The sequence below is a fragment of the Paralichthys olivaceus genome, chromosome 7 (assembly GCF_024713975.1).
Source record: "Paralichthys olivaceus isolate ysfri-2021 chromosome 7, ASM2471397v2, whole genome shotgun sequence".
Classification (NCBI taxonomy): Eukaryota; Metazoa; Chordata; class Actinopteri; order Pleuronectiformes; family Paralichthyidae; genus Paralichthys; species Paralichthys olivaceus.
In genome coordinates, this window is record NC_091099.1 from 17,864,467 (window position 1) to 17,887,264 (window position 22,798).

General features: G+C 41.7%; 1 protein-coding gene across 6 annotated transcripts in view; it reads left to right on the forward strand.

The window, feature by feature from the left end:
* Positions 1-22,798, forward strand: part of LOC109624594 (contactin-1a-like) — a 70,293-nt gene that overhangs the window by 34,836 nt on the left and 12,659 nt on the right. For all 6 annotated transcript variants that reach the window (XM_020079390.2, XM_020079392.2, XM_069528539.1 and 3 more), the window contains exons 3-15: positions 2,204-2,242; positions 10,065-10,191; positions 12,087-12,265; positions 12,617-12,712; positions 14,409-14,615; positions 16,301-16,400; positions 16,847-17,022; positions 17,275-17,399; positions 17,880-17,997; positions 18,227-18,374; positions 19,349-19,476; positions 20,990-21,162; positions 21,994-22,117. In XM_020079390.2, the coding sequence (XP_019934949.1) occupies positions 2,204-2,242; positions 10,065-10,191; positions 12,087-12,265; positions 12,617-12,712; positions 14,409-14,615; positions 16,301-16,400; positions 16,847-17,022; positions 17,275-17,399; positions 17,880-17,997; positions 18,227-18,374; positions 19,349-19,476; positions 20,990-21,162; positions 21,994-22,117 (1,740 nt within the window). The remainder of the gene's footprint in view (positions 1-2,203; positions 2,243-10,064; positions 10,192-12,086; positions 12,266-12,616; positions 12,713-14,408; positions 14,616-16,300; positions 16,401-16,846; positions 17,023-17,274; positions 17,400-17,879; positions 17,998-18,226; positions 18,375-19,348; positions 19,477-20,989; positions 21,163-21,993; positions 22,118-22,798) is intronic.

The following is a 22,798-nucleotide window of genomic DNA, read 5'->3' on the forward strand; positions in this document are numbered from 1 at the left end:
GCAGTATGCAGAACATGATGTAAAATCCACTGTGGAAAACATGTTTTTGTTTACAGCACATCTGCACCAGCTTTGGCCCAAAAGCTCTCGTATCTCATCGTCCTTCCAAGTAGACATCTTTGTCGACGTCTCCTATGTGTATGGCACATACATATTTCTATTCTTTTTGTTTTTTTTGAACTCCATGCCCACCCGGACCTTTTACAAGGGGTTAGCAGAAAAAGTTCTGGAAAATCTCTGCAGCAACTGACTCAGACATTTGATGTATCACATACAGTCCCAGAGTTCAGTGCGTGTCTGAAGGCAGCACTCGCCTCAGTGATGTGACAGTCGTGATAATTAGATATAAATATTAAATGTTTCTGTGACCATTACATTTTTCATCCTTTCACAGTCACATCATATTTTTACATATTGGCCTGAGTTTGAGTCAAAATAAAAAATAAAAATTGTAGAAAAAGCTATAAAGATGGATGTATAGCTGATGAACCGGGCTGGGCCATTGTGCTCTCAGAGGTGCTGGAGTTTTCATTGCTTCTTTCCCCCTGATCTTGCTGTGCAGTCATCTGTGCTGGAAATAAAACAAAGTAGACAGAAAACAGCGGCCCTGAAAATGACCTGTCTATACAACCTCCTCTGTGCTCCCATTCCCGAGGCCATTCTCACTTGTTTCAGATTGGATTTTACATGAAGCACAAAAAATGGGAGCTTACATTGGGAATTTTGCCGTCACACCTCATTCTTCTCAAACAGATGTTGAGATCTCTGGGACTTAGACTTATTTTTCTCTTTTTTAATATGGGCATTGTAGCTGAGTTCACCAAAGATATTGGCAGCACTGCAGCTAAAGAGATATCCTTTTGGAAATACTGTCACATGCTGCTATAGAAAAGAGAGGAGCAGATAGACATACATAAAAACCACGGACAAGGTTGCACTGCTCACACACTCTACTAGGTGTATATGCTATATTTGAGCTGCACACAGAGCTGAGCTACAGTATATGCCTGTTGCTCGATCTAAGCAGACAGCAGCCAACCAAGAGTCTCAGGCTGTTATGGTGGGTAGAGAACATTAGCTTGACATTTTTGTTTAGCCCCAACGAGAATAAACTATGATGGTTAATGTGACGTCAATGCTTTGACAGCCGAACAAAAGTCAAGCCCAGGTTACTGAGCACTGAATGTGACTGTGCTTTTTGTAGCTGAGCCAAACCATTGCAATGCTTAGACTACAACATATCGATGCAAAATTTAATTTACCTGTCATATTGTTGGAGGAGGAGCCTTTGAAAGGACTTGCCCCTGGCAAAAAGGACCTTTCTAGTCTGAAACCAAACCTCAAAAAGTACGAAGCTATGAAGCTACGAAGGCTAATCTATGCTGCTTTTGCACACGAAAAGATATGCATCAGTTTCAAACTTTGTAACCATTACTGCCCACATACTTTCATGTGTCTTTCGATGCACTGGTTGTTAAGCGATGGAGGGCAGGGCTGGGTCCAGAGTTTCTGATAACTATGAGGTTTTACTACTCACAATAGAGGCAAAAGTGGCTATTTGTCCCTGTCTCTGAAAAGTCTCTCTCTGGCTATTATTGACATATCTTTCTGTCCTACGATCATCTCACTTGAACTATTAGCTAACCTGCCCCCTACTATTCCCTGTGGTACTGCTCCGTTTCACCTGTGTTGTCTGTATCAGAAAGCTTTCAGAAGATGGGCACTAATATGCATGCAAAGTGAGAATAAAAAGGCTCCATCCGTTATTGTACACATATTTCATTTTTCCCACCAGTCCCCTTTACATAGCCAATTATAGAATTTGATGCCGTTCTAAAAGATTGTTGCTGCTGTGGACTCACATTATCAGATGTTCTCAGGGGTCCCCTGTGTTGCCGCAGTTGCCTGCTTAGTCTACCCTGATCTGAATACCTTATCACCATTAAAGCCAACCACGGACGTCGTGTATTTTATTGCGAAGGGCAGTGTGTAGTGTATTTTACAGAAATAGCCATCAACCCAAGATAATCTTTCATTCTAAAAAGCACCACTCATATCAAAGACCCAAACATTGCAGAAAATACCCTCATGATGACATTTTTTGATCATTTGTGCTGTGAAAAGTCAGAAATCTGTGTGAAAAGGTTATTTTTTAGCGTCATGTTTCAAAATGTTGACATGATTTCCTTTTTTTTTTTTACAGATGCATCGTTCCATGGGGAGGTACCTGACTTTTATAGTGGTAAGAATTCAATTTAGAGCTTCCATCTTACATAAATGTACCTTTTGAATTCATTCATGAGTGTCCAAAGTTTTGATATTAGGAAAACACTCGTAAAATCTTACCAGTGCTGATAACGTTCCAGGGTCAAGGCTGAATAGGCGGTGACAGAGAATTATTAATAACCAGAGAGGTCACAGGGTTGACAAGCAATTTATTTTCGTTCTGTAGTAGTACCCTTGAGGAATTCAAGGGATCCCTCGCTGCTTATCCAGACCATAATAGTAAATAAAAATACCTCAAATGTGAAAAAATGAAATAGCAGGATGGCAACTAAATATAAAGGCTCCATCTGTTTTCAAAGCAAAGGCAAACAAGCTGCGTCCATTCGGAGGCAGGTTGATGAGGCCGTGGCCTTGGAGTTCAGAGGATGAAGTGATTCATAGTGATTCACAGTCAAGGCCGCACTACGAGACCTGTTAGAGAAGATTAAGGCCAGTTACTTTTGGTTGCTTATTCCCTTATTCTGTCAAAACTCTTTTAGCATGGGAGCTTTTCCTGGCTTTTCCCTTTGAATTTCATTTCATTTCATTATGGAGAAACACTCCATTGACTGTGTTGACTGTAACTTAGTGCATCAATGGATTGAACAATGCAGTAAAGTTAGAAAATGTCAGAAATAGTATTTAATTAAAAGGCCATGTCCTCCTTACTTTATAATCCTCATTCAAGCCGGTCAGTCATCGCCTGTTTTAAAATCAGGAATGTGGAGCATCTTGTCCAGTAATACTTTAGTAAAGGTTTCAAAAATAACAAAATACTTCATCTTTTGTCACATCAGCACCCTATTATGGCAAGTATCAGGACTATGAAAAGATTGTGCAAGAAACATTGTCTGGAGGAAGTTGCCCCTTTTGTGGGGGAGGAAATGTTTGGCAGTAGTCGACTGTGAGGTTATCATTAATTACATCTGCATGTTATTCATAGTTTATTAAGAGACAATGAGATTGGCTGGTGATATTCTCGCTGTTTATTTTATAAAAAAATGTTTTTTTCTTTCTTTATGTAATGGAATGACGTTTTTATTATACAATTTTGAATTTATTTTCATGTACCACATTATACTGGTAGTAATACCAAATTATTCTCAAAATCACATTATTTTTTTCCAGAATGGCCCTAAAGTACAATGAAAAGTAGTTTATCTGATCTGATGGGCTTCAGTTCCCATCTTTGACCACTCAGACCCCTGAGGTGGTAAAACCCCACTAGTATCTGGCTGTCAGGATTCATTAAGAGACATCCAATGTGACAGACTGCTCCTTTTTCTTTTTGATCTACAGTAGAACAGACCTAATGAAAATCTATGTTTTTCTTCTCCACTCTGGCTATTCCTGTATTTCTCCTACTTGGTCTGAGACATTTCACTGTACTCAGCAGATGAATGTGGGATGGTCATTAGAGCCAGGAATTGTAATACAGTTACCATGCATCATTGTGGGTTTGATGAGAGAATAGTTATAAACTCTCACATGTTAAATATTAGGCCACAGCCTGTAGGCGATTAGCGTAGCTTTGCATAAAGACTGTAATTGCTGCTATAGCATTTCCTCTGTCTGATGAAAACAAAATCCAGCACCTCTAAAGCTCAATAATAACACGTCCTGTTTCACTTGTTTGATCTATACTTAAGCCAAAGTGTATCAACAACAAGCCGGGGTTTTATGGTGGGTTATGTGCCAAAATGATTATTTGGCTGGGTGTCGTTGCGAAGTTGCCAAGCAACCAGTTGAGGCTCCAGGAAGTCTCTGTACTCGGCCAACAAATAGTCCAGAAATACTCTGTATTGATCTTTTCATCTGACTACCAGCAAGAAAGTGAAGAAATGTATTTCCCAAAATGTCCTACTGTTCCTCTAGATCAGGTCTCCTTGCAAACAAACTGATTTCTATTCAGTACCTACGTACATGTATATATAATGTACTGTCAGAGTTCACTGTCTGCATAAGATTTCCCCATGTGTTTTTATTTTCTGGGAGAAAAGGCTTACTGTCAGCGAGGGGTAAATAGAAAAAGAAGGCTTGCTGATTGGTTGCTTGGAAACAATTTGTGCTGCTACATGCAGGTTGAATTTTTGGTGGAATCAGTAACAAGAGGAATCTTTTTTCCTTGCTGTCTTTGTTAACCCTCTCATTCTTTTCTCCTCTGACCACAGATGGTTTTCTTAGTCTGTGTGTCTGTCACCTTCTCCACATTTGCTCAACTTTTCTATAGAAATAACACCATGATGAAACCTGGACTCTGCCGAATGTTTTTGCTCCGGCTTTATAATTTTGAACTCTTTGTCAAACTTGGACAAAGATGAATGTGTCGTCATGGGCGGAGGTAGAGTCAATACCCAGCTCCTCAAAAGTCAGAGCATTGTGCAGGCTTCCTTCCAGCAGGGACACGCTGCAGAATCCCTCTGTTTTCTTACAATCTAACTATTATTCAGCCTTCAGCGATGTTAATGCATCACTCTGCTATTAAAGCGATACTCATCCCAATATCTGCCGATATGTTCTGTTCTGTCAGATTGGTATATTAGGTATACTAAGCAGATTAAATCAAATATTGTAAAACTGGGTGATCCACTAACTCAGTTCTTAGATGCATGTCTCTGCATCACCTCACATATAAAAGATTCCAGTGATTTCAGAGAGCTTCACACTCCCACCTCCACATTTCACAGATAGCACTGTGCAGCCACGTCCATTCCAAACATGCTGGACACCATCTGATCCAAAGAAAATGTATTTTGATTTCATCTCACCAAAGAATGTGCTGCTACTATTTTTCACACTTTTTATTTGTATGGTCTTTGGCAAAATCTGGTTCTCGCAGTTTTATGCAGTTCCGTGTGAGTAATGTATTTCTTCTTAAATGTCATCGGTAGAGGTTGACTTCATGCAGCGTCCTTCACACTGTCTGAGCGGACACTGAAACACCAATTTCCTCTGTAAGTGATCGGGGGGGGGGGGGGGGGTGTAGCCAGTTTTGTTATGTACAGTATGTTATGGACTGTGAAGCTCTGCTCTGTCGCAGCTGCCACTTCAGAGAGTCATTCTTTCTGATGTCACATCTGGCACCAACACTGACCGTACCTCTGCAAATAACCTGCAGGGAATCTGAACAACTAAATATTATTCATTAAAAGCAGGATAAAAAGGTAGATTTTTGTTTTACTCCAGGGACAGTTTTATCTGCCGCCATGCCTCGTTGTTAGGCTCAGGGGCTTGTGGGTAATTATTGCTACATTGTGCTTTTGGTGCCTCCAGGAAACAATATGCTGTCTGTCCCATTTGGACACTTTCTCGGTCGTGCAAACAGACCGTGCGGCAGATGTAGCTAAAACACACAGCTGTGTGTAAAAGTGAATTCATCAGAGGGTTAAGGTCCTCTGGGGAGTTTGAGTAATTATGTGACTTTTAGATGTGCAACGAAAACCCACACTAACCTGTGAGAATGTAATTGACAAGCAACATGAAAGAAGACAGGACAGATGGAAGTTTTTTTATGTTTGCTGGGAATTACGCTTTCAAATGAACATGTCATGTATTTAAAATTGTACTTTCTACCTCAATGAATTATTGATGCCTCATTAGAAACTGAAGCCAGGGGATATAGCAGGCTCCTGAAATAACAGGCTGTGTGGTATTTCAGATTCAAATGACCGTATAAACTTGCTTGCTCTTTGCCTGAGTGGGAGTCTGTGTTTGATAATGAAGTCTGTCCTGAAAAGATCACTTCCAGCAGGCCCTTGAGACAGATTGCCTCTGTGTGTCTGTGTCTTTCTTCCCTTTGTGCACAGATGTGGCCTGACAGTAACTGTCCTCCTTTTCTTTTTTTGTATATGTTTTATGTCTGCATGGGAGGGAGCGAGCATCTCTCCATTGACTGTTGAGTAAATCATTATTCGCCCATTAAACAGGACAAATAAGTGTATCCACAGATAATTCAGAAGCAGCTGTGGCTCAGGCGGTAAAGCGGTTCATCCACTACCAGCAGGTCGGTGGTTTGATCCTCCAGTATGCAGGCTGAAATGTCCTTGGGCAGGACACTGAGCCCCAAATTGCCCCATGCAGCTGATAGAAAAATCTCTATGTATGAATGGGTTAATGTGACTTGTACTGTAGAGCACTCTGAGTGGTTGAAAAGACAAGAAAAGCGCTGTATAAATACAATCCATTTACCATTCAAGTTGTGCCAAAACAGAGAGAAGGGAAACAGAGAGAGGCTTTGATCCAGAGAGAAGGAGAACCTCAGAGAGATTTTAAGAGATACTAAAACAGAGATTTGAAAGAGGGATGTTAAATTGGGGAGTTGGTAAGAGGTGCTCTGTGTTTTGAAAGCAAAGAATATCGGTCATGTTTGGGAAGAGGATGGAAAGAGTTAATTACTCTAAAGATCTTTTCAATCCCTTATTCAATGAAAACATCCCCACGCACAGAAACCTTGCACACTGAGTCATTTTCTTTTTCTGTTTGTCAGTGGTTTAGTTTAGTTCGCTACCAGCAAATGGATCTAGACATTAAAAATAAATAATAAAAACTTTTGATATGTATTAGCTTCTCAGATGCCATTTTGGACGATGACTTCGCAGTCACGGTGGCTCTGAGCGCTCGAACAACTCTGAAACCCCTCTGACGGATGCAGAAAACACAGCAGATGGAATCTGATCTGAAAACTTTAATAATGGATGAAAGAGTGGCATTCAGTGTGTAAAGGTCTCTGTATGTTGGCCCTGTTACTGGCTGGCAACATGTCCAGGTTGTACCCAATCAGCTAAAATTGGTCCCAGTCCCTTCGTGGCCCTTACAGATTACAGAGGGATAGTTTTGCAGATGTTTGGTAGTGAAACTTTGACCTGATGGTGGCACTAGATAAACAAATGAAGACTTCACAGTGTGCTCTGGCTGCCACGTGGTTACAGCAGCCACCTCGTAACTGCAACATCCACAATTTGACTCCAATCAGGGACCTTTCCTGCATGTCATACCAATTTCATGGCAATCCATCATTCTCATCCAAAGCGACGCACCAGTCAACAGCCCGTCACTGTCCAAGCTGCTGGTAACTGAAGAGTCAAGAGAACATTAGAGGGAAAGTAGGTGTGAAAAAGGAAGAGGAGCAGGGTGCGACAGTGGGATATAGGTTAGAGAGAAGAAGTGGGGACAGAGGAAAGCCGGAGAGAGTTAGAGACGGACAGACAGAGAAATGGAAGCGAGGCAGAGGGAATGTTCGAGGTCTGTGTGTGTGTGTCTCCAGGCAGTGGGCCTTATGTGGCCTGCTTTAACACTCCCCTCCACCATCTGTCACATCCCACATTACAGGGAGAAGATAGGACCGGCACCAGCCTTCTTCTCTCGAGTTACACCCCGACTGCTACAGTATTTCAGCACTGCTCCAGAGCCTTAGCGACTCCAGCACATCCAACAGTTATAGTGTATTTCAGGTTTACACGCAACGCATTTATCCAACACTCATGCAGAACTACTCCAGTACAATAGGATCGCTGTATTCCCTTTACTCACCCTGTGTCTTTTAATGGTATTTTTAATTTCTCCCTTGTTCCCAGAACAGTTTCTCACTTAATATGCTGTCCATCAGGCACCCAATACCTATTAATACTTATAATATATTTAATACTCCCTCAGCCAGCAGTATTTCAAAGTCCTGCTGCTGCAGTGTGTGAGTGGGAGTGGATCATGTCTCCTAACGTCTTAATTGTTGCGTCATGGTCGGTTATACAGGGCACAGCTAACCCACTAGTGTGGCTATTTTTCACTTTAAATGTCTTTACTTCCTGAGAGGAGAGGCAGATAAACATCACTGCTCTCAGACGTGCACTGAAGTCTGGATGTTCCTGAAATCTACCAGTGAGTCCTTGTGAAAATAAGAAACAATGTCAGAAAAATTCACAGCCAGTGAGTGGGCATGTTGACGATGTTTCTAACACACGATGGAGGTGAAACTTGTAGAATAGGAATATCTACAGATGAAGAAGAGGTGTCATACACCTAGAAGAGACCAACCGATGTGAACTAATTGAGGCAATAAGATCCAAGAACAGACACTCGTGTTTATGAGCTTAAAACAAAAACAGTGGAATATACGTCATGTCCTACCACCCAGGCGCCAGGCCCTCGCCAGAATGTCATTCTGTGAACACGTCTGACCCAGACCATCTCTTACTGCACTCTTCGTTAGCTATTTTCAGACCTCAACTCTGGAAAATGTCGGCACAGTCCAGACTTTCTATGGAGTTCAATTTACTTATGTGAACAATGTAGCAGGAGATTGTCCGAGTCAGATCTCATGCTTGCAACACATCCACGCTGACTCCCTTGTCTTTCCAAGTTGACTACCTCGTCTGCATCCTCTACATGTATGGCACCTAATTTTTACACTGAAATACTTGTATTCTGTTAAAATTTTTGTGTCCGTTTGAAACGTCCGCTAACATCTGTCAAAACTCTGGAGAATGTCCGCAGCAACTCGTGCAATTATTTGCGTTTTCCAGAGGTCAGTGCATGTGTCCCAACATTTATATGGGAAAACCAATTTTCCGGACATTAATGTCAGAAAACGGGTTCCATAACTGCTGCAGTGATGATAAACTACGTAGTCAGTTTAGGACATTATTAAAGTCAAACGTACACACATTTGGCTGCTGGAATATATGCAATTCTTATTATTCTGCAAAAAATAGTTCATCACACTGCTTTTGTGGTAGTAAACAGTTTCAGGCAGCAGGGTATCATGCAAATAAAAGTCTTTTGTCCAGGTTTTCGAAAAGGTTGCACATTGTCTGTCAGTATGATATTTTGTGAGTAAGTGATTCAGTCACTGTGTGTGTAAGCGTCTGTACAGGGCTGGTGCCCAATAGAGGCAGGATATTAGAGAGAGAGCTTCTCCTCATTTAGGTGTCAGCTGCACGCCCTTCGAACTCAGACACATGGGGGCATAAGAAAAACACACAAACACAGACACACACATCTTTGCAGCCACGCTTCACATTTGTATGCCTGCAGTCACCTACACACGCTCGTGATGTGGGAGAATAATCAGCGCTTGGGAACATTTTTCCCTCATTGCTTATTCATAGCTTGGCATTGTGTTTATGTCTTATTCACGCCAAAGCTCATAATCTGTTTAATGAGTAATCGGGGCTAATTGTACGTATGTGTGTGTCGATGCTGTAAAGGCAGATTGAACCAAGCAAGTCATTTTCATCAAGCAGAATGTTCTCCTTGGATTTGCCTGTGCAGCTGCTTCATCATGACACATGCAGCATGAAAAGAAAGGGCGTTGGATTATGCTAAGTCAAGTTAGCGTTCCTTTAACAGCTCCAGGATTTGTATTAACGTGGAATAATATCATATCCACTGGCAACAGATGATCATGTTGCGGTGATTTGGCACCTGAGTGAGCACATCTCCTTCACGATAAGTGTGAGGTTGCGATTTGGAATAAAAGGCGGCCTCATTGCTCGATGCTACACAGAGAGTTTGTGTGGATTCCACGGTTGGATTAGTTGAAGCTACAACCAGGATTTATCTAAAACCGGCTGCTTAGCATTGGAGGTGTGTGAAACCTCAATCTGTGCTGGAATGTTAAAAGACAGGTCCTCGCAGTCAATCCCTAGCTGGTGCATACGTCTGAACCCAGCTGTCTGCTTTTTTTTGATGAAACTGCTCCAGAACTGTCAGACAGATGCTCCGACACCTTGATATTTCCTCTTTTTTACGTCTGACCCAGCTTGTTGTTATTTACCCTGCTCTTGTTTGTGTGTTGTCAACAGATGAAGCCTCAGGTTTCGGGCCAGTGTTTGAGGAGCAGCCGGTGGACACCATCTACCCCGAGGAGTCGCCTGAGGCCAAAATCATACTAAACTGCCGCACTCGGGCCAATCCACCTGCCACATACAAGTAACATATGTTCCCCATAATCTACTACCCACCGGACATTCTGTTTGCCTCCCGTCTCTTGCTTTCTCTCAGGCTGTACCCCTGGACTTGATTCATAGTGTTTCAGGCTACATCCATACTATTATGTTTTCATTTGAAAGCAGGGTTTTCAAATTAAAACAATCTCTGTCCACTCAAGCGTTTTTGGTCCATATCAGTTTCATTCCTTGTACATATTAACTGGCCTGATATCGCATATCACATGACCACTCATGTACATCGGGCATATGCTTGCTAGTGTAAACAGATTCATCAAATGATCTAGTAGCTCTTCTCCTGTAATCATTTTTTATTATTGTAAAATGCAAAATTTGACTTCACAACAAATGTTAGCAAAAACAACAGGGTGAGCAATGCTTGTAATTATTTATCCTTGTTGCATTCACTAGTGGTTGCAGAGGTTAATCCCGACTGTATTCTTCCAGAAAGAGGGTCATGTAATAGGATTCTGACAAATCAGCGTGGGCTACGTCCAGACTGAAATGACCCAATCAGTGTCTTTGTCATAATTTCCAAACATCTCCTCTTCTGTTCTTACAGACGTGAAATGAAGCCCTGGAGTTTTCCAATTGTTTCAGCAGTTTTTCCAAACTTCCTGATTTAGTGGCTCTAGAACTCCGGATAGTTTGGACACCAGGTGTATCCACAGCATTGTTGATGCATTTTCTAACAATAGAAAAAGCTGTGTGGCTGTAGCTTCAGGGTCTGCCTCTAAATGACAAGGTCACAAGGATGTGTGTGAGTGCAGTAGAGGAACACACCGTACATTTCTAAAATGTTCCCTGCATTATCTGCACGTCTTCTTATTTATACAGATATTTGTTTGTTTTTTTCACACAAAAAATAATTTAAATGGTAAAATTACGTCGCACCAGAAGAACTTAATAACAGATAAGTTGTTCCTGCAGCTGTAGCACAGCCTGCACCGCCATCTCTTCTTCGCCTCATTTTGCAGCTCGGAATTTTAAAGCATTTCAAATGATCCATTTCAATTTAGATGTAAATGTATGTAAATGACATTGCTCTGCATCTTCCAAATCAGTTTCACTATCAAGACAGCCCAGAATTAGATGTCAGAGGGGAAAGAATTAACTTCCACCACCGCTGGTATCAAGTATACAGATTACGTCATTATGCCTTTGGAAACATGAAATTAGTTTTTGCCTTTATATTGACTCCCAGTTTATGGATCTAACAGTGTGTACATAGGTGTCTTGCAATAATCATTAACTGTAAAGCTGAATAGTCAGAAACCATGTGCAATTAAGGCACTTACTGTGTTTGGTCTGGACTTTCAGGGTTTTGAGTTTAGTCCGAACCAAAATAACAGGTATGAAAGGTGCCTCAGATCATGGTTCAGACCAAAAGAGGTGTTGTCTTGATCCACGCTTTGATCATTTGCAGTGTGAAACAATTTTTTGAACAGTACAGACCAACTGCGTAATGTTGAAGAAGAAGAAGAAAAGGAAACAGAAGTTGCTCACAGTGTTGCCTGCAGTGTTTGCCTGCAGTGTTTGCCTCCGATGATATAATGTTTGAAAGATGAGGACGTTCATTTGATGCATTCGAACTATAATGTTGAGTACAGCATCTGAAGTTGGTGATGCTGGTAATAGTAATACCATTGTGATAATGATATTAACGAAATGAACTGGTTCATTGTTTTTCTCCATTCCGATCTGGCGAACTGACAAAACACATTAGACGACGTAATGTAATGACGACGGGATGTGCATATGCAAATTAAAAGGTCTTAAGTGCCCTCTCTCTGTAATCTGAAACCAGAACTTACTGGATCACATGTAAACACTGCCTACTTTCACTGTTATGCTAACTCCCTGTTGTTTTCCCTGTAGATGGAAGCTGGACAACTTGCACATTGATCTGACTGAAGAGGGCAGCCACTACAGTTTAGCAGGAGGCAACCTGGTCATCAGCAACCCTCTCAAAGCCAAACATGAAGGGGATTACTCCTGCATGGCTTCCAACATGTTCGGCACGGTCGTCAGCCAAAAGGGCTCGGTCCAGTTTGGATGTAAGTGGCTCAGATGTGCACCCCCGTATTTAGGCTGCAGTCATGTACAGTAGCATGCACAACATGCTAACATAGAACTGCCCTGCAGCTGTACTTTCATGCATATTAAGAGCACAGAAACTTCAAGGGCAGCTGGGACAAATCATGAGTGGTGTGGAATGTGCAATTTGTAAATGATTTGACTTCAATTCATGTCAGTGTAGCAAATGTACTTGAATTAACTTTATACAACTTTTAAACTTTTGTGAATGTTTTAAAAATTAGCTCTAGGAGACAATTCAAATGTCAATATGTGATGGTAGATTCTGAGGGGATCTTGAGTCTGAAACTCTTTTTTCTCTGTTCTCTCAGATCTGGATCTTTTCTCGTCAGAGGAGCGGGAGACGGTGAAAGTCAAAGAGGGACAGGGGGCAGTGCTGCTCTGCGCTCCCCCGCCACATCATCCAGGTACATTATGTTGTGTATCTGCTTCCCATAATGTTTGACCTCCCTCATTAAGCAGCTTTACCATCTGAGTGATAAACATGTGGATTGAACATCGTTGCAGTAGATAACACTGGGTTCCCTCCTAGATGCTGCAGTCCATAGCCATGTGAGTCAGGTGGCCTGAAGACTGTACATTATCCATGTACAGTTTGTACATGGTTTCCTCACTATAGCTCTCTTATGCTGCACAAATGGAAATTTTGAGTTCTCTCTTGCTATGGTAGTGCTGTTTCCATACATGTGGTAGGTAGGTCTCAAACATGCTAATGTTCATTTAAAGGTTCAGTGACAACTAGTGGTGAGGTTGCATGTTGCAGTTCAATATCCCTCACCTCACCCTCCCCTTCCAAACATGAGAGAGAACCTGTGGCAGCCTTCAGTCGCCACAAACTAAACTCAAAAGGCTTTCGTTTGTCCAGTCTGGGCTGCTGTTAAAAGCATGGTGGCATCCGTAGAGACGACCGGCTCCTGATGTTAATATAATGTATTTAGATATGAAGGGCCCATTCAATTTCTGCCAGTAGATCCTTTTCGCCTAAATCTTACACACTTGACCTTAAACACTTCTTCTGCTGCGGTTAAATCAAAGTGTGACTCACATAGTTATCATAATACACACTCTGCAGACATTGTTTACATTACACCAAGACTATTGACCTTATTACTGAACAGGACATTATGATGTTTACATGAGCAGCTAATAAGATATTATATCCAAATTCCTGTTTACATGTTACAGAGCATTGTCTGATTATGACTCAAGTCATAATTTCATCCTCTACGTCCACTACATCACACATCTGATGTTCCCGCAACCGTCTTTAAACGAGTAGGAAGACTGCAGAGTCTCACTCACCCCAGAAACGTCACTTCCTCATTGCACTAGCCATCCTGTGCACAGGCCATGCATCATCCAAGCAGGTGGTAACTGCAGTACATGTCCATGACACAAAATGCTGTGAAAACTCTTTTAGATGTTATAATTTTAAGACCTATACATGTCTACATAATGAGACTAAGGTCGGAATACTCCACATCTACTGCAAACTTTAATTTTAATCAGGTTAATGTCAGAATGGTGGTGTTAAGGTTTTTATCTGACTAATGAATCATTGCTGAAATAATGTAATGACCCATGGAGATGTTGTCCTCCTGGTGGTTTGGGATGGATGTATATTGCCATGGTCTGTATGTGAACTCATTTTATTCTTTTTCCAGCTTTTCACACTTTGAACATTGTTACATAAAACTTTTTATTCTCACCATTAACATTCCCATTTTTCAGCCACAGCCATCGACCCACAAATCTGTACACATATTGTGATTTTCATGCTGATGCAAATCCATTTAACACAACGGTCTGAGAGCATTGTTAAGTAATTCTCCACAGCATCAGAATTATCTCAGCAAGCCCATGTGCCTACACTCACCCCCCATTATGCCTCTCAGCCAGTAGAATTATAAGATTTCATCTGAAAGGTCAATAGATGCTCGAATAATAAATTCCTCTCAGCAACAAAGAATGGTGCTATTTTTATTTTGCATGTGTTGAGATTATTCAAATTGAACCGGCTCTCTGGTGCTTTCCATAGCTGTTGCCGTGTGTCCACAGTCTTGATTGACAGGTGGCTTTTTTGTCATGTCTCTCTCTGCGCAGCCGAGCTGTCGTTCCGATGGATCCTCAACGAATTCCCCACTTTCATCCCTCTGGACCAGCGGCGCTTTGTCTCCCAGTCAAACGGAAACCTATACATCTCCAAGGTGGACTCATCAGACACTGGCAACTACTCCTGCATCGCGTCCAGCCCGTCCATCTCCAAGAGCGTTTTCTCCAACTACATCCCTCTAGTGCCTCAGGCCGAACGTTAGTACTTCACCTCCTACCATTGTCTCTCCACCTGTTAGTTTCTGACCTTAACGTGAATGATGATCACAATGAAGCAGTGGTTTCTGGTTTCATCAGTTTTACAACCAGCGATTCAATATGATGCACATAAAAGCCTGAATCAAAGTCAAGGTTGGTTTGATTATCTTCCACCAGATTGACGACAGAATGATACTTGAGCTGCAATAACATTTATAATGTGCTGTATTAGTGCAATATAAGATATACTGTGTTTCGATGTATAAAATGAAATTAAGCTCAGTCCAACTATGAAACAACATTGATATTGAATCACTATACACTGCATTGATTTTTTTTAACTCCCAGGCTCCGAGTACATGTAAAGACAGGACAGAGTTTGTTTTAAAGAATGAACCGGAACATTAACAGCCTCAGAGACCAGAAACTAAAACTATGTGCTTTAGTTTGTTAACACATAAATATTGTGTTTGCAGAAACTAGTAAGATTTACTATGAGAAAACGAGGCAGCAGCTATTTTAACAGTCTCCTCAGGGACTTCGCATCACATTCTTCTTTTCATCGTCATCTAACCTGAAGCCAGTTTTACCTGTGGCAAATACATCTTTAGTAGTAGTGGTACACAATAGAACACAAACTAGAGTGTTGTGTCTCTGAGCTGAGCGGTTGTTCAGGCTTTCTCATGCATGGGAGTATTATGGGATGCCTTTTGGGTATGAAGCGACCTGTATTTCATGTTTTAACTAGTTTTCGTTTCTGTGTGTGTGTGTGTGTATGTGTGTGTGTGTGTGTGAGGGACTGAATAGTTTTGCATTTTGCCAAGGTTTTAATTTAATTTTATGAAACAGTGATTGCATTTGTCATAATGAGCTTTGTATAATATTTACATGGACTTAATATTACATTATATGACTCTATGTTTTTGCTTTATCTTATGTGTTTGGATTAAAGTTCGAGCATGTAAACACTAGTTGGTTTTGGAGAGCAGGAAAAGTGTTTATGATTTTATTGCTGACCCATTCTGGACTTTCACTTAAGTACATTTCAGATCTTTTTACACCATATGTAGCTGGAACCATTTGGCAAACTCCTCCCCTTTAAATCTCTCTTAAATACATGATTTTTCTCCGAGCTTTAATCATTTTACAATGTTTTATTTTATCTTTATATCATCTTTCCTCATCTGGGACATTTCTTATTTTTGTATCGCTGTGTGATTTTCTTTAATTTTCATAAATGAAGGTGAACGAGACAGGAAACGCTAAGCTTACATTTTATTGTTTGACCCTTTTCCTGTTTTCTGTCTAAAATTGAATCAGACAATGAAACTCTGGTTTGTGAAGTGAACTGTGTTCATCATCACCTGCTGTGGTAACTATCATCTTCAGCACAGAATTTACAGAGAGGTTGAGATGCCAGGAAATCAAAGACACTCCTGGAAGAACACAGTTTGTAGCCAAGTCTGGACTCACCCACTTACACATCACAGACAGAATCTACGTCACAGGTTTTTAAATGACCAAACATGCCCACTGAGACTGCAAGAAACAAACACGGTGCACGCAGCTGTACAACAACACCCCGATGACCCATGCTTTTTTCATACCACTGTTTGTTTCAGGATTAGCAGCTAGAAGTGGGAGCCTGAGTTATAACACAAATATTATGTTGTAATTCCTCTCAGGTCCCATCAGGAAATACCCTGCTGACCTCATTGTCAAGTTCCCAGACACCACAGCACTGGTCGGGCAGAATATCACCTTGGAGTGCTTCGCTTTGGGAAAGTAAGAGAAATGAACAAGTCTATTTTTCTCTCTCTGAAATAAAACTAAGAGGACATTTCTCTGTTATAAGTTTATTGAAATGTTCTCATGAATGTTGTAAATAGTATTATTCTGTTAATGTGCTCTCTTACACTATGCAATTTGTGAATGTGATATACAAATACAATTTTATTGATTGATTGATTGATTGATTGAAATGATGCAGCATACATACCGACTAATGCAGCTTAAACACAGAATTTGAAAAAATCTGGATTTATCACTCTCTTAAGAAAACATATTTGTTCCTCCTTATTAAAAATGACATCAACAGTAGCTGAGCCACATTTAGAATCACTGCCTTCTTACTGAAAGATTTAAAGGCATGTCTCGGAGTGGTGATGACTGGAGTGCAGTCATGCATAAGTAACACAAGAATCAGGCCTTATTATGCATGTCGTTCTCAGCCCTGTTCCTGAGATCCACTGGAAAAAGTTGGAGGGGCCGATGCCGCCCAATCACGAGAAGGCGGGGGCTCATCTGCACCTGTACAATGTGCAGTTTGAAGATGGCGGCACGTATCGGTGCGAGGCGGTGAACTCGAGAGGGAAAGACTACCACACTGCACGTGTGTCTGTAGAGGGTAAGACATTAGCACATCTCTTAAAATCTAGGTTTAACAAATATTCAGCCTCATTAATTCTCTGTGAAGCTTTCTGTGTGGATTTGATTCACCAGCCTTATTTTCTTATCACTACCTTACTACTTTTTCCACAGTATTTTCTTTTTATAGAACTGACGCCTACTTTAATGCCTTGAATATCACCCCATGTCATATATTATGCAGCAGCTTTGTAGTTTTCTCACTCTAACTCTTGACTTTCCTCATTTGCAGCTTTTCCTGAGTGGGTAGAGCACATCAGCAGCACAGAGAAAGACCTCAATAGCGAGTACACCATGTCCTGCGAAGCCAGCGGTAAACCCAAACCACACATCCGCTGGCTGAAAAACGGAGAACCGGTAATATTCCAACTCATAGATCTTTATTGTCCTGTAAGGGAGCAATTTGGCTTCAGCTATCAAATACTCTGAGCTCATTCTGCAGCTCTGTTTGGTCTCTCAAGAACCTGTGTGCATCTCAGGGTTGTTACTGCGGTGACAGGAAGCTGGCACTGTGGGTTCACATGGTGTCAGGAGAAAGTATCTGTTGTCACTGAGCCGGTGCCAGCATGAGCTGTGTATCGCTCCATACAAACAACTTGTCATCAGGACAGAAAAATACCCAGGAAAGTTGCAGCTGGTGACAGCAGAGTGGAGGAGGGGGATGCTGCTGGATGCATCATTAGGTATTAATGAGACCCCCCCCCCAGTCAAACTAATCGTCATCTCTAGCTCTGTACATGTCAACAATCAACTTATGATTTTCATAAACTGCAGTGAAATGGTGAAAAATGTAGAATTATTTTTTTTTTAATGTTTCACTCCGATTGTTTTCCACAGCTCGACAGGAAAGAGATGAAGTTCAGCAGCCTGAAGTTTGACGACTCGGGGATGTACCAGTGCATAGCGCAGAATCACCACGGAGTCATATATGCCAATGCAGAGCTGCGTGTGTTTGGTGAGTCAAACTTCGGCTGCAGCTGCGTCAGAGATTCAAAAGGTCGCGTCTCAAGCTGACGACTCGGAGCTCATTAGGACTTTTACAAAACTGGCTTTTGTCATTCAAAGTAGCGTGCACTAACTCGCTTTTATGAATGTACAATGTGTCATAAATCTATCCATGCCTGCAGTCAATGCATATTCCACTGAGTTTGTGATGAATAATCTATAACACTGTCATGTCTCAGCCTGTGCTCCCACGTTTGAACACAACCCAGTGAAGAGAGTCCTGGTGGCTAGAAACGGCCGAGTGGTGATCAAGTGTCGACCGAAAGCTGCTCCAAAGCCGAACTTCTCCTGGAGCAAAGACACAGAGCTGCTCTCCAACTCTACCAGGTGATCAGTCTCTTAATATTGTCCTTTTCCATCCATCCATCCATCTATCGTCGGCCGACTGGGGTATTCCAGACATCCCACTTCCTTGACCTTGACCCACAGAGCTTTGTTGGGCCCGGTCGGGCACCAGGGAACGTGCTGTGATCAGCGGGGAGTTGGCGAAGACTCTTCCTTTTGTCCTGTGCAGTATTGTCGTACAGAGCCTGGTTTGTCAGTTTTTGCGGTTTTTAATGCTGATATCCAACTTTTTCTCCACGGTGAGACACATCTGGGTCATATTACCACAAAGACACGTGTCTGAGAACTGACTAATGGTGAGACACATACAGTAGTGATTTTGGGGATCTCTATAAGCCGCACTCAGTCTGTAGGGTTGTTGCTTTGTCAGTGACGTGCGCTGCTCTGCTGTCAGCGGCTGACATTAAGCTCTTGCTGCAGCTCGTCAGCCTGGTCAGACTGGATGTGTAAACCACCGCCTCGTGCTCCTCGCTGACTAAAAGAGAAGCCTAATCTGAGAGCTCCGAGACCCCCCCAACCCCTCACACCCCCCCATTCACCATGGTGGGACCTGCACAGGGGAGGAGCAGCAGCCAAATTACTATGCAGCATATGCCTCCTTATGCTCTCTATGGCTGCTCTTTGCGTGAGAGTGTATGGGGCGGTGGGGCAGCTGGCATGCTGTTTGTCATGCATGAATATGAAATATGCAGAGAAGAGAAATGAATCAAACATCGCCTCGTCCTTTAGCACATTTTAATGTTGCTTCTCGCTGAGTAGTTTCAACTTCTTATTCTTTTTTATTTTTCTTCGAAAACCATATATCTGTTGGAGAGCTGGCAGAGCTCTTTCATCATTTTTCATCATCCACAGAATAACGTGCTGGACTTTTGACCCTCGTATTGTGCTGAATATTTTATACCGTATAGTTCTTTTTCTCCTCGGCGTGTGAGAGATTAATTCTGGTTTCTCCTCAGGGTGTTCATCTTGGAGGACGGGAGCCTGGAGATCCTCAACGTGACGCGAGCAGATGAAGGCAGGTACACCTGTTTCGCTGAGAACGACCGGGGCAAGGCCAACAGCACGGGCGCTCTGCTGGTTACAGGCAAGTTCCAGATAATGAACAACTCTTAATTAATAGCTCTTTTGAAGGCTTTTAAAAAAAGCTCTCCTTCTGGACGGACTGGTGTTGCTCTGACTGATATCGGCCTTGCCTGGCAATCATTCCTGTCCCGACCTCCAAATGTCTGTTGTTGAATTATGTTGCTCCGATCGGAGTGACAGTATACAGGCTACTGGTGGATATTTAGTCGTTCCCCAAGGGCAGAGGCGAGGGGAGGGGATCGCTTTAGATCAGATGTGATGAGACAAGGACTCAGACTTCACTCTGCTCGGTGAAAAATGAGATCAGAAGCTGAGTTATGAATCCTGTTGACATAGTTTTATTGAAAGTAAAAATGATAACACTGGCTGCGGGTTCTTTCTTTTTTTCGTTTTTTAGACGCATACAATCTCAGCTGTCAAACATTTTTAGGGGTTTTACAGTTGATGACTGGATAGAGATGGAGGCACAGCTCTTTTCTGCCCTCTTCTGGGCATTTGTATGTATTGAGTAGGAATATAAATTTTATAGCACATACTTTACCAATCTGGTTGCCCATTCATTGATCTGTCGTCACTGGCATGTTGATCTCTGAATGCTGCTGCTGATTGTGTCTTTGTTTTTAGTGATTGGTAGAAATGGTCCTTATGGGATAAATAAAGTTATTTGAATTTCATAGATCTCTCCACTAAATGACTGCCTAAAGTTATTTTTTTCATTTGAGCTGTTTTCCTGTAGCTTCTCTTTGTATTACTTTTTTTTTTTTAAAGTTGGATTTATTTCTTTTGGAAGGTGCTATGAATTGTTTTTTTTACATTCTTTTACCCCTTCGTCCCCCTTTTGAGAATCAATAGAACATGTCTATTGAAGTAAAAAAAAATCAATATGAATGAATGAATGAAAATCCCAAAAATAATACAATAACAAAAAAATATAGACATTTAAATGAAATAATTATATGATAATATAAGTTTTATAATTAATAATAATATTTCCAAAAAATGAAAATATCACTTGGAAAACTGAAGAAAAGAAATTTATTGAAGCACAATGTTAAATCAATGACAACATCAGATAACAAACAATGAGACAGCAAATGATTTAAACAAACTGACACGTATGAAAAGAAACGACAGAGCAAACCTTGAGTGTCTCATTTGTCCTGTAACATCTTTAATTTAGCAATTTAATCAACCCTCGTAGCCCAAACACACTCAAACTCTCCACATGAACTTGACTTTTCTCCAGCTGTTAGAAAATCATGAGCTCTTTGAGTCACAGAGCGGCTTTGGGGACAAACGGTGACTTCCAGTCATTCCAATAAGGATGCAAAGGCAATGCTACCCGAGGATTCCCTCCTTATTGTCTGATGTTCTGGTAATGGTGTCAGCACGCTGTTTAAAGCCTCTGCTAGGTGTTTCAAAATAGAAGTCCACCAACCATGTACAGGACTGAACCACGTGTGTTTCTCCCTCATCATCACTGATCTCCTCATCCTCCTCCTTTTTTTCCTCAGAGTCCACAAAAATCACCTTGGCGCCTTCCAACGCTGACGTGATAGTGGGTGAGAACACCGTGATGCAGTGCACCGCGTTGCACGACTCCTCTCTGGACATCACCTTCATCTGGTCGCTGGACGACCACATCATCGACCTGCACAAGGAGAGCCAACACTATGAACGCACGCCGGTAAGACGTCATAACAGTCCGTTAAGAATAATCATTTAATGCAGTACCCCCCTCTTTTCCCCTCAATGTCGCCGCTCTCGCCCGGAGCTCATCCACGTTAAGTCATATTTGAGGTTTTGGTTGATGTCGGAAAAGGAAAAGTATGTCCTCCTGTCAATGGATATATTTCTAAAAGCCAATTTCACATTCCTCCTCTGAGTGGATTGTATATCAGTTTAATAACCAATTTCCTCTAACATCCATTATTGTTGACGTGACCTGCTCTCTCTCTCTCTGCAGCTCTGACCATAAACCGGTGGTTAGCATTTCTTATTTGTCACTCTGCCCACTCTGCAAACACCATATTATGATTATGATTGATGATCCCCCTGTTTTTGTTCACAAGGACTTTCCTCCTTTAAAAACGGGGTCCACTTCCACTTAATATTCTTTTTATGGTATAAGCAAAACCAGTTCGAGCCTCAAATGGGGAGATGAATGCCATCATGTAATAAAGTAGGTTTTTACCTTTTCTTCAGTGGGAGTGCTGTCTAGAGCAAACACTGTGTGTGCGGAGACATTTCTTCACAGAAAAAGAGATGATAGCCCTTTAGCTGCAGCTCATATCCAGCTCCCTCTAATTGTCTGCTTAAGGTTGATGTCTCCACCTCTCTGATGTTGCAGGTGTCTGAAATGATAATGTCCTTTTCCATATTTCAAGATGAGTTTCAGGCTGAGTGAGAAAAATATTCCCACATGATTATTCCCGCTTTTAAGGCACAAAGTAGAAGCACCATTAGATCTATCCTTGCCTGCTTAATTGACTGTTGAATATTTTCTTGTTTTATGCAGAACGGGAGTTCGAACGGTGAGCTGCTGATTAAAAACGCCCAGCTGAAGCACGCTGGACGATACAGCTGCACTGCGCAGACCCCTGTCGACAACATTACCGCCTCTGCCCACCTGGTTGTCAGGGGTGAGTCATGATTGGTGCAATTCTATAAATATTCATATCCAACCAAATGCACATGAAAACATATTTCCTCAGTCTAACCTGAAGCAGTGGGGTCCTACATTAACTCATGATTTTCTGCAGGAATTAAAAAAAACTTTTTGGTTATTTTATGTTGGAGTTTTCTCTATTTTGCTTTTTTCTCACCCAATGAAGCAGAGTTTAGGTGCCAACCTGGGAAATGATCCCTCAGGATATTTAGATCTGCTTCTTTTACATTGTTCTTTATTCATGGGGTAGCTACTCTGGTTAGCAATGTTGCCTCACACAAGAAGGTTTGAATCCCAGTTTGGCCAGGGCCTGTCTGTGTGGACAGCCTGTCAGACCTGGTCTTAATAACTCAGACCACATAAGAAGGGGGGGGGGGGTCTTGGATGTATGTGATCGCAGTATTTTCGCTGTGTAAATGCAAATCCGTTTTGGGTCACATATGAAGGACCATGTACTGACTTCCACTGACCCCTGATGCTTTTCATCGTGCATATATTGATTTGTTTGTGGCCGCTGCTACGGTGACATCGGAAAACTTCTGTTAACTCAGACTGGATAAAAAAAACATAATTTGGTCTTTGTCAACAGAAATAACGTACGTGATTATTTGGAGGAGGAGTGGTCACAATTTAATGTTCCAGAGATATACTTTAT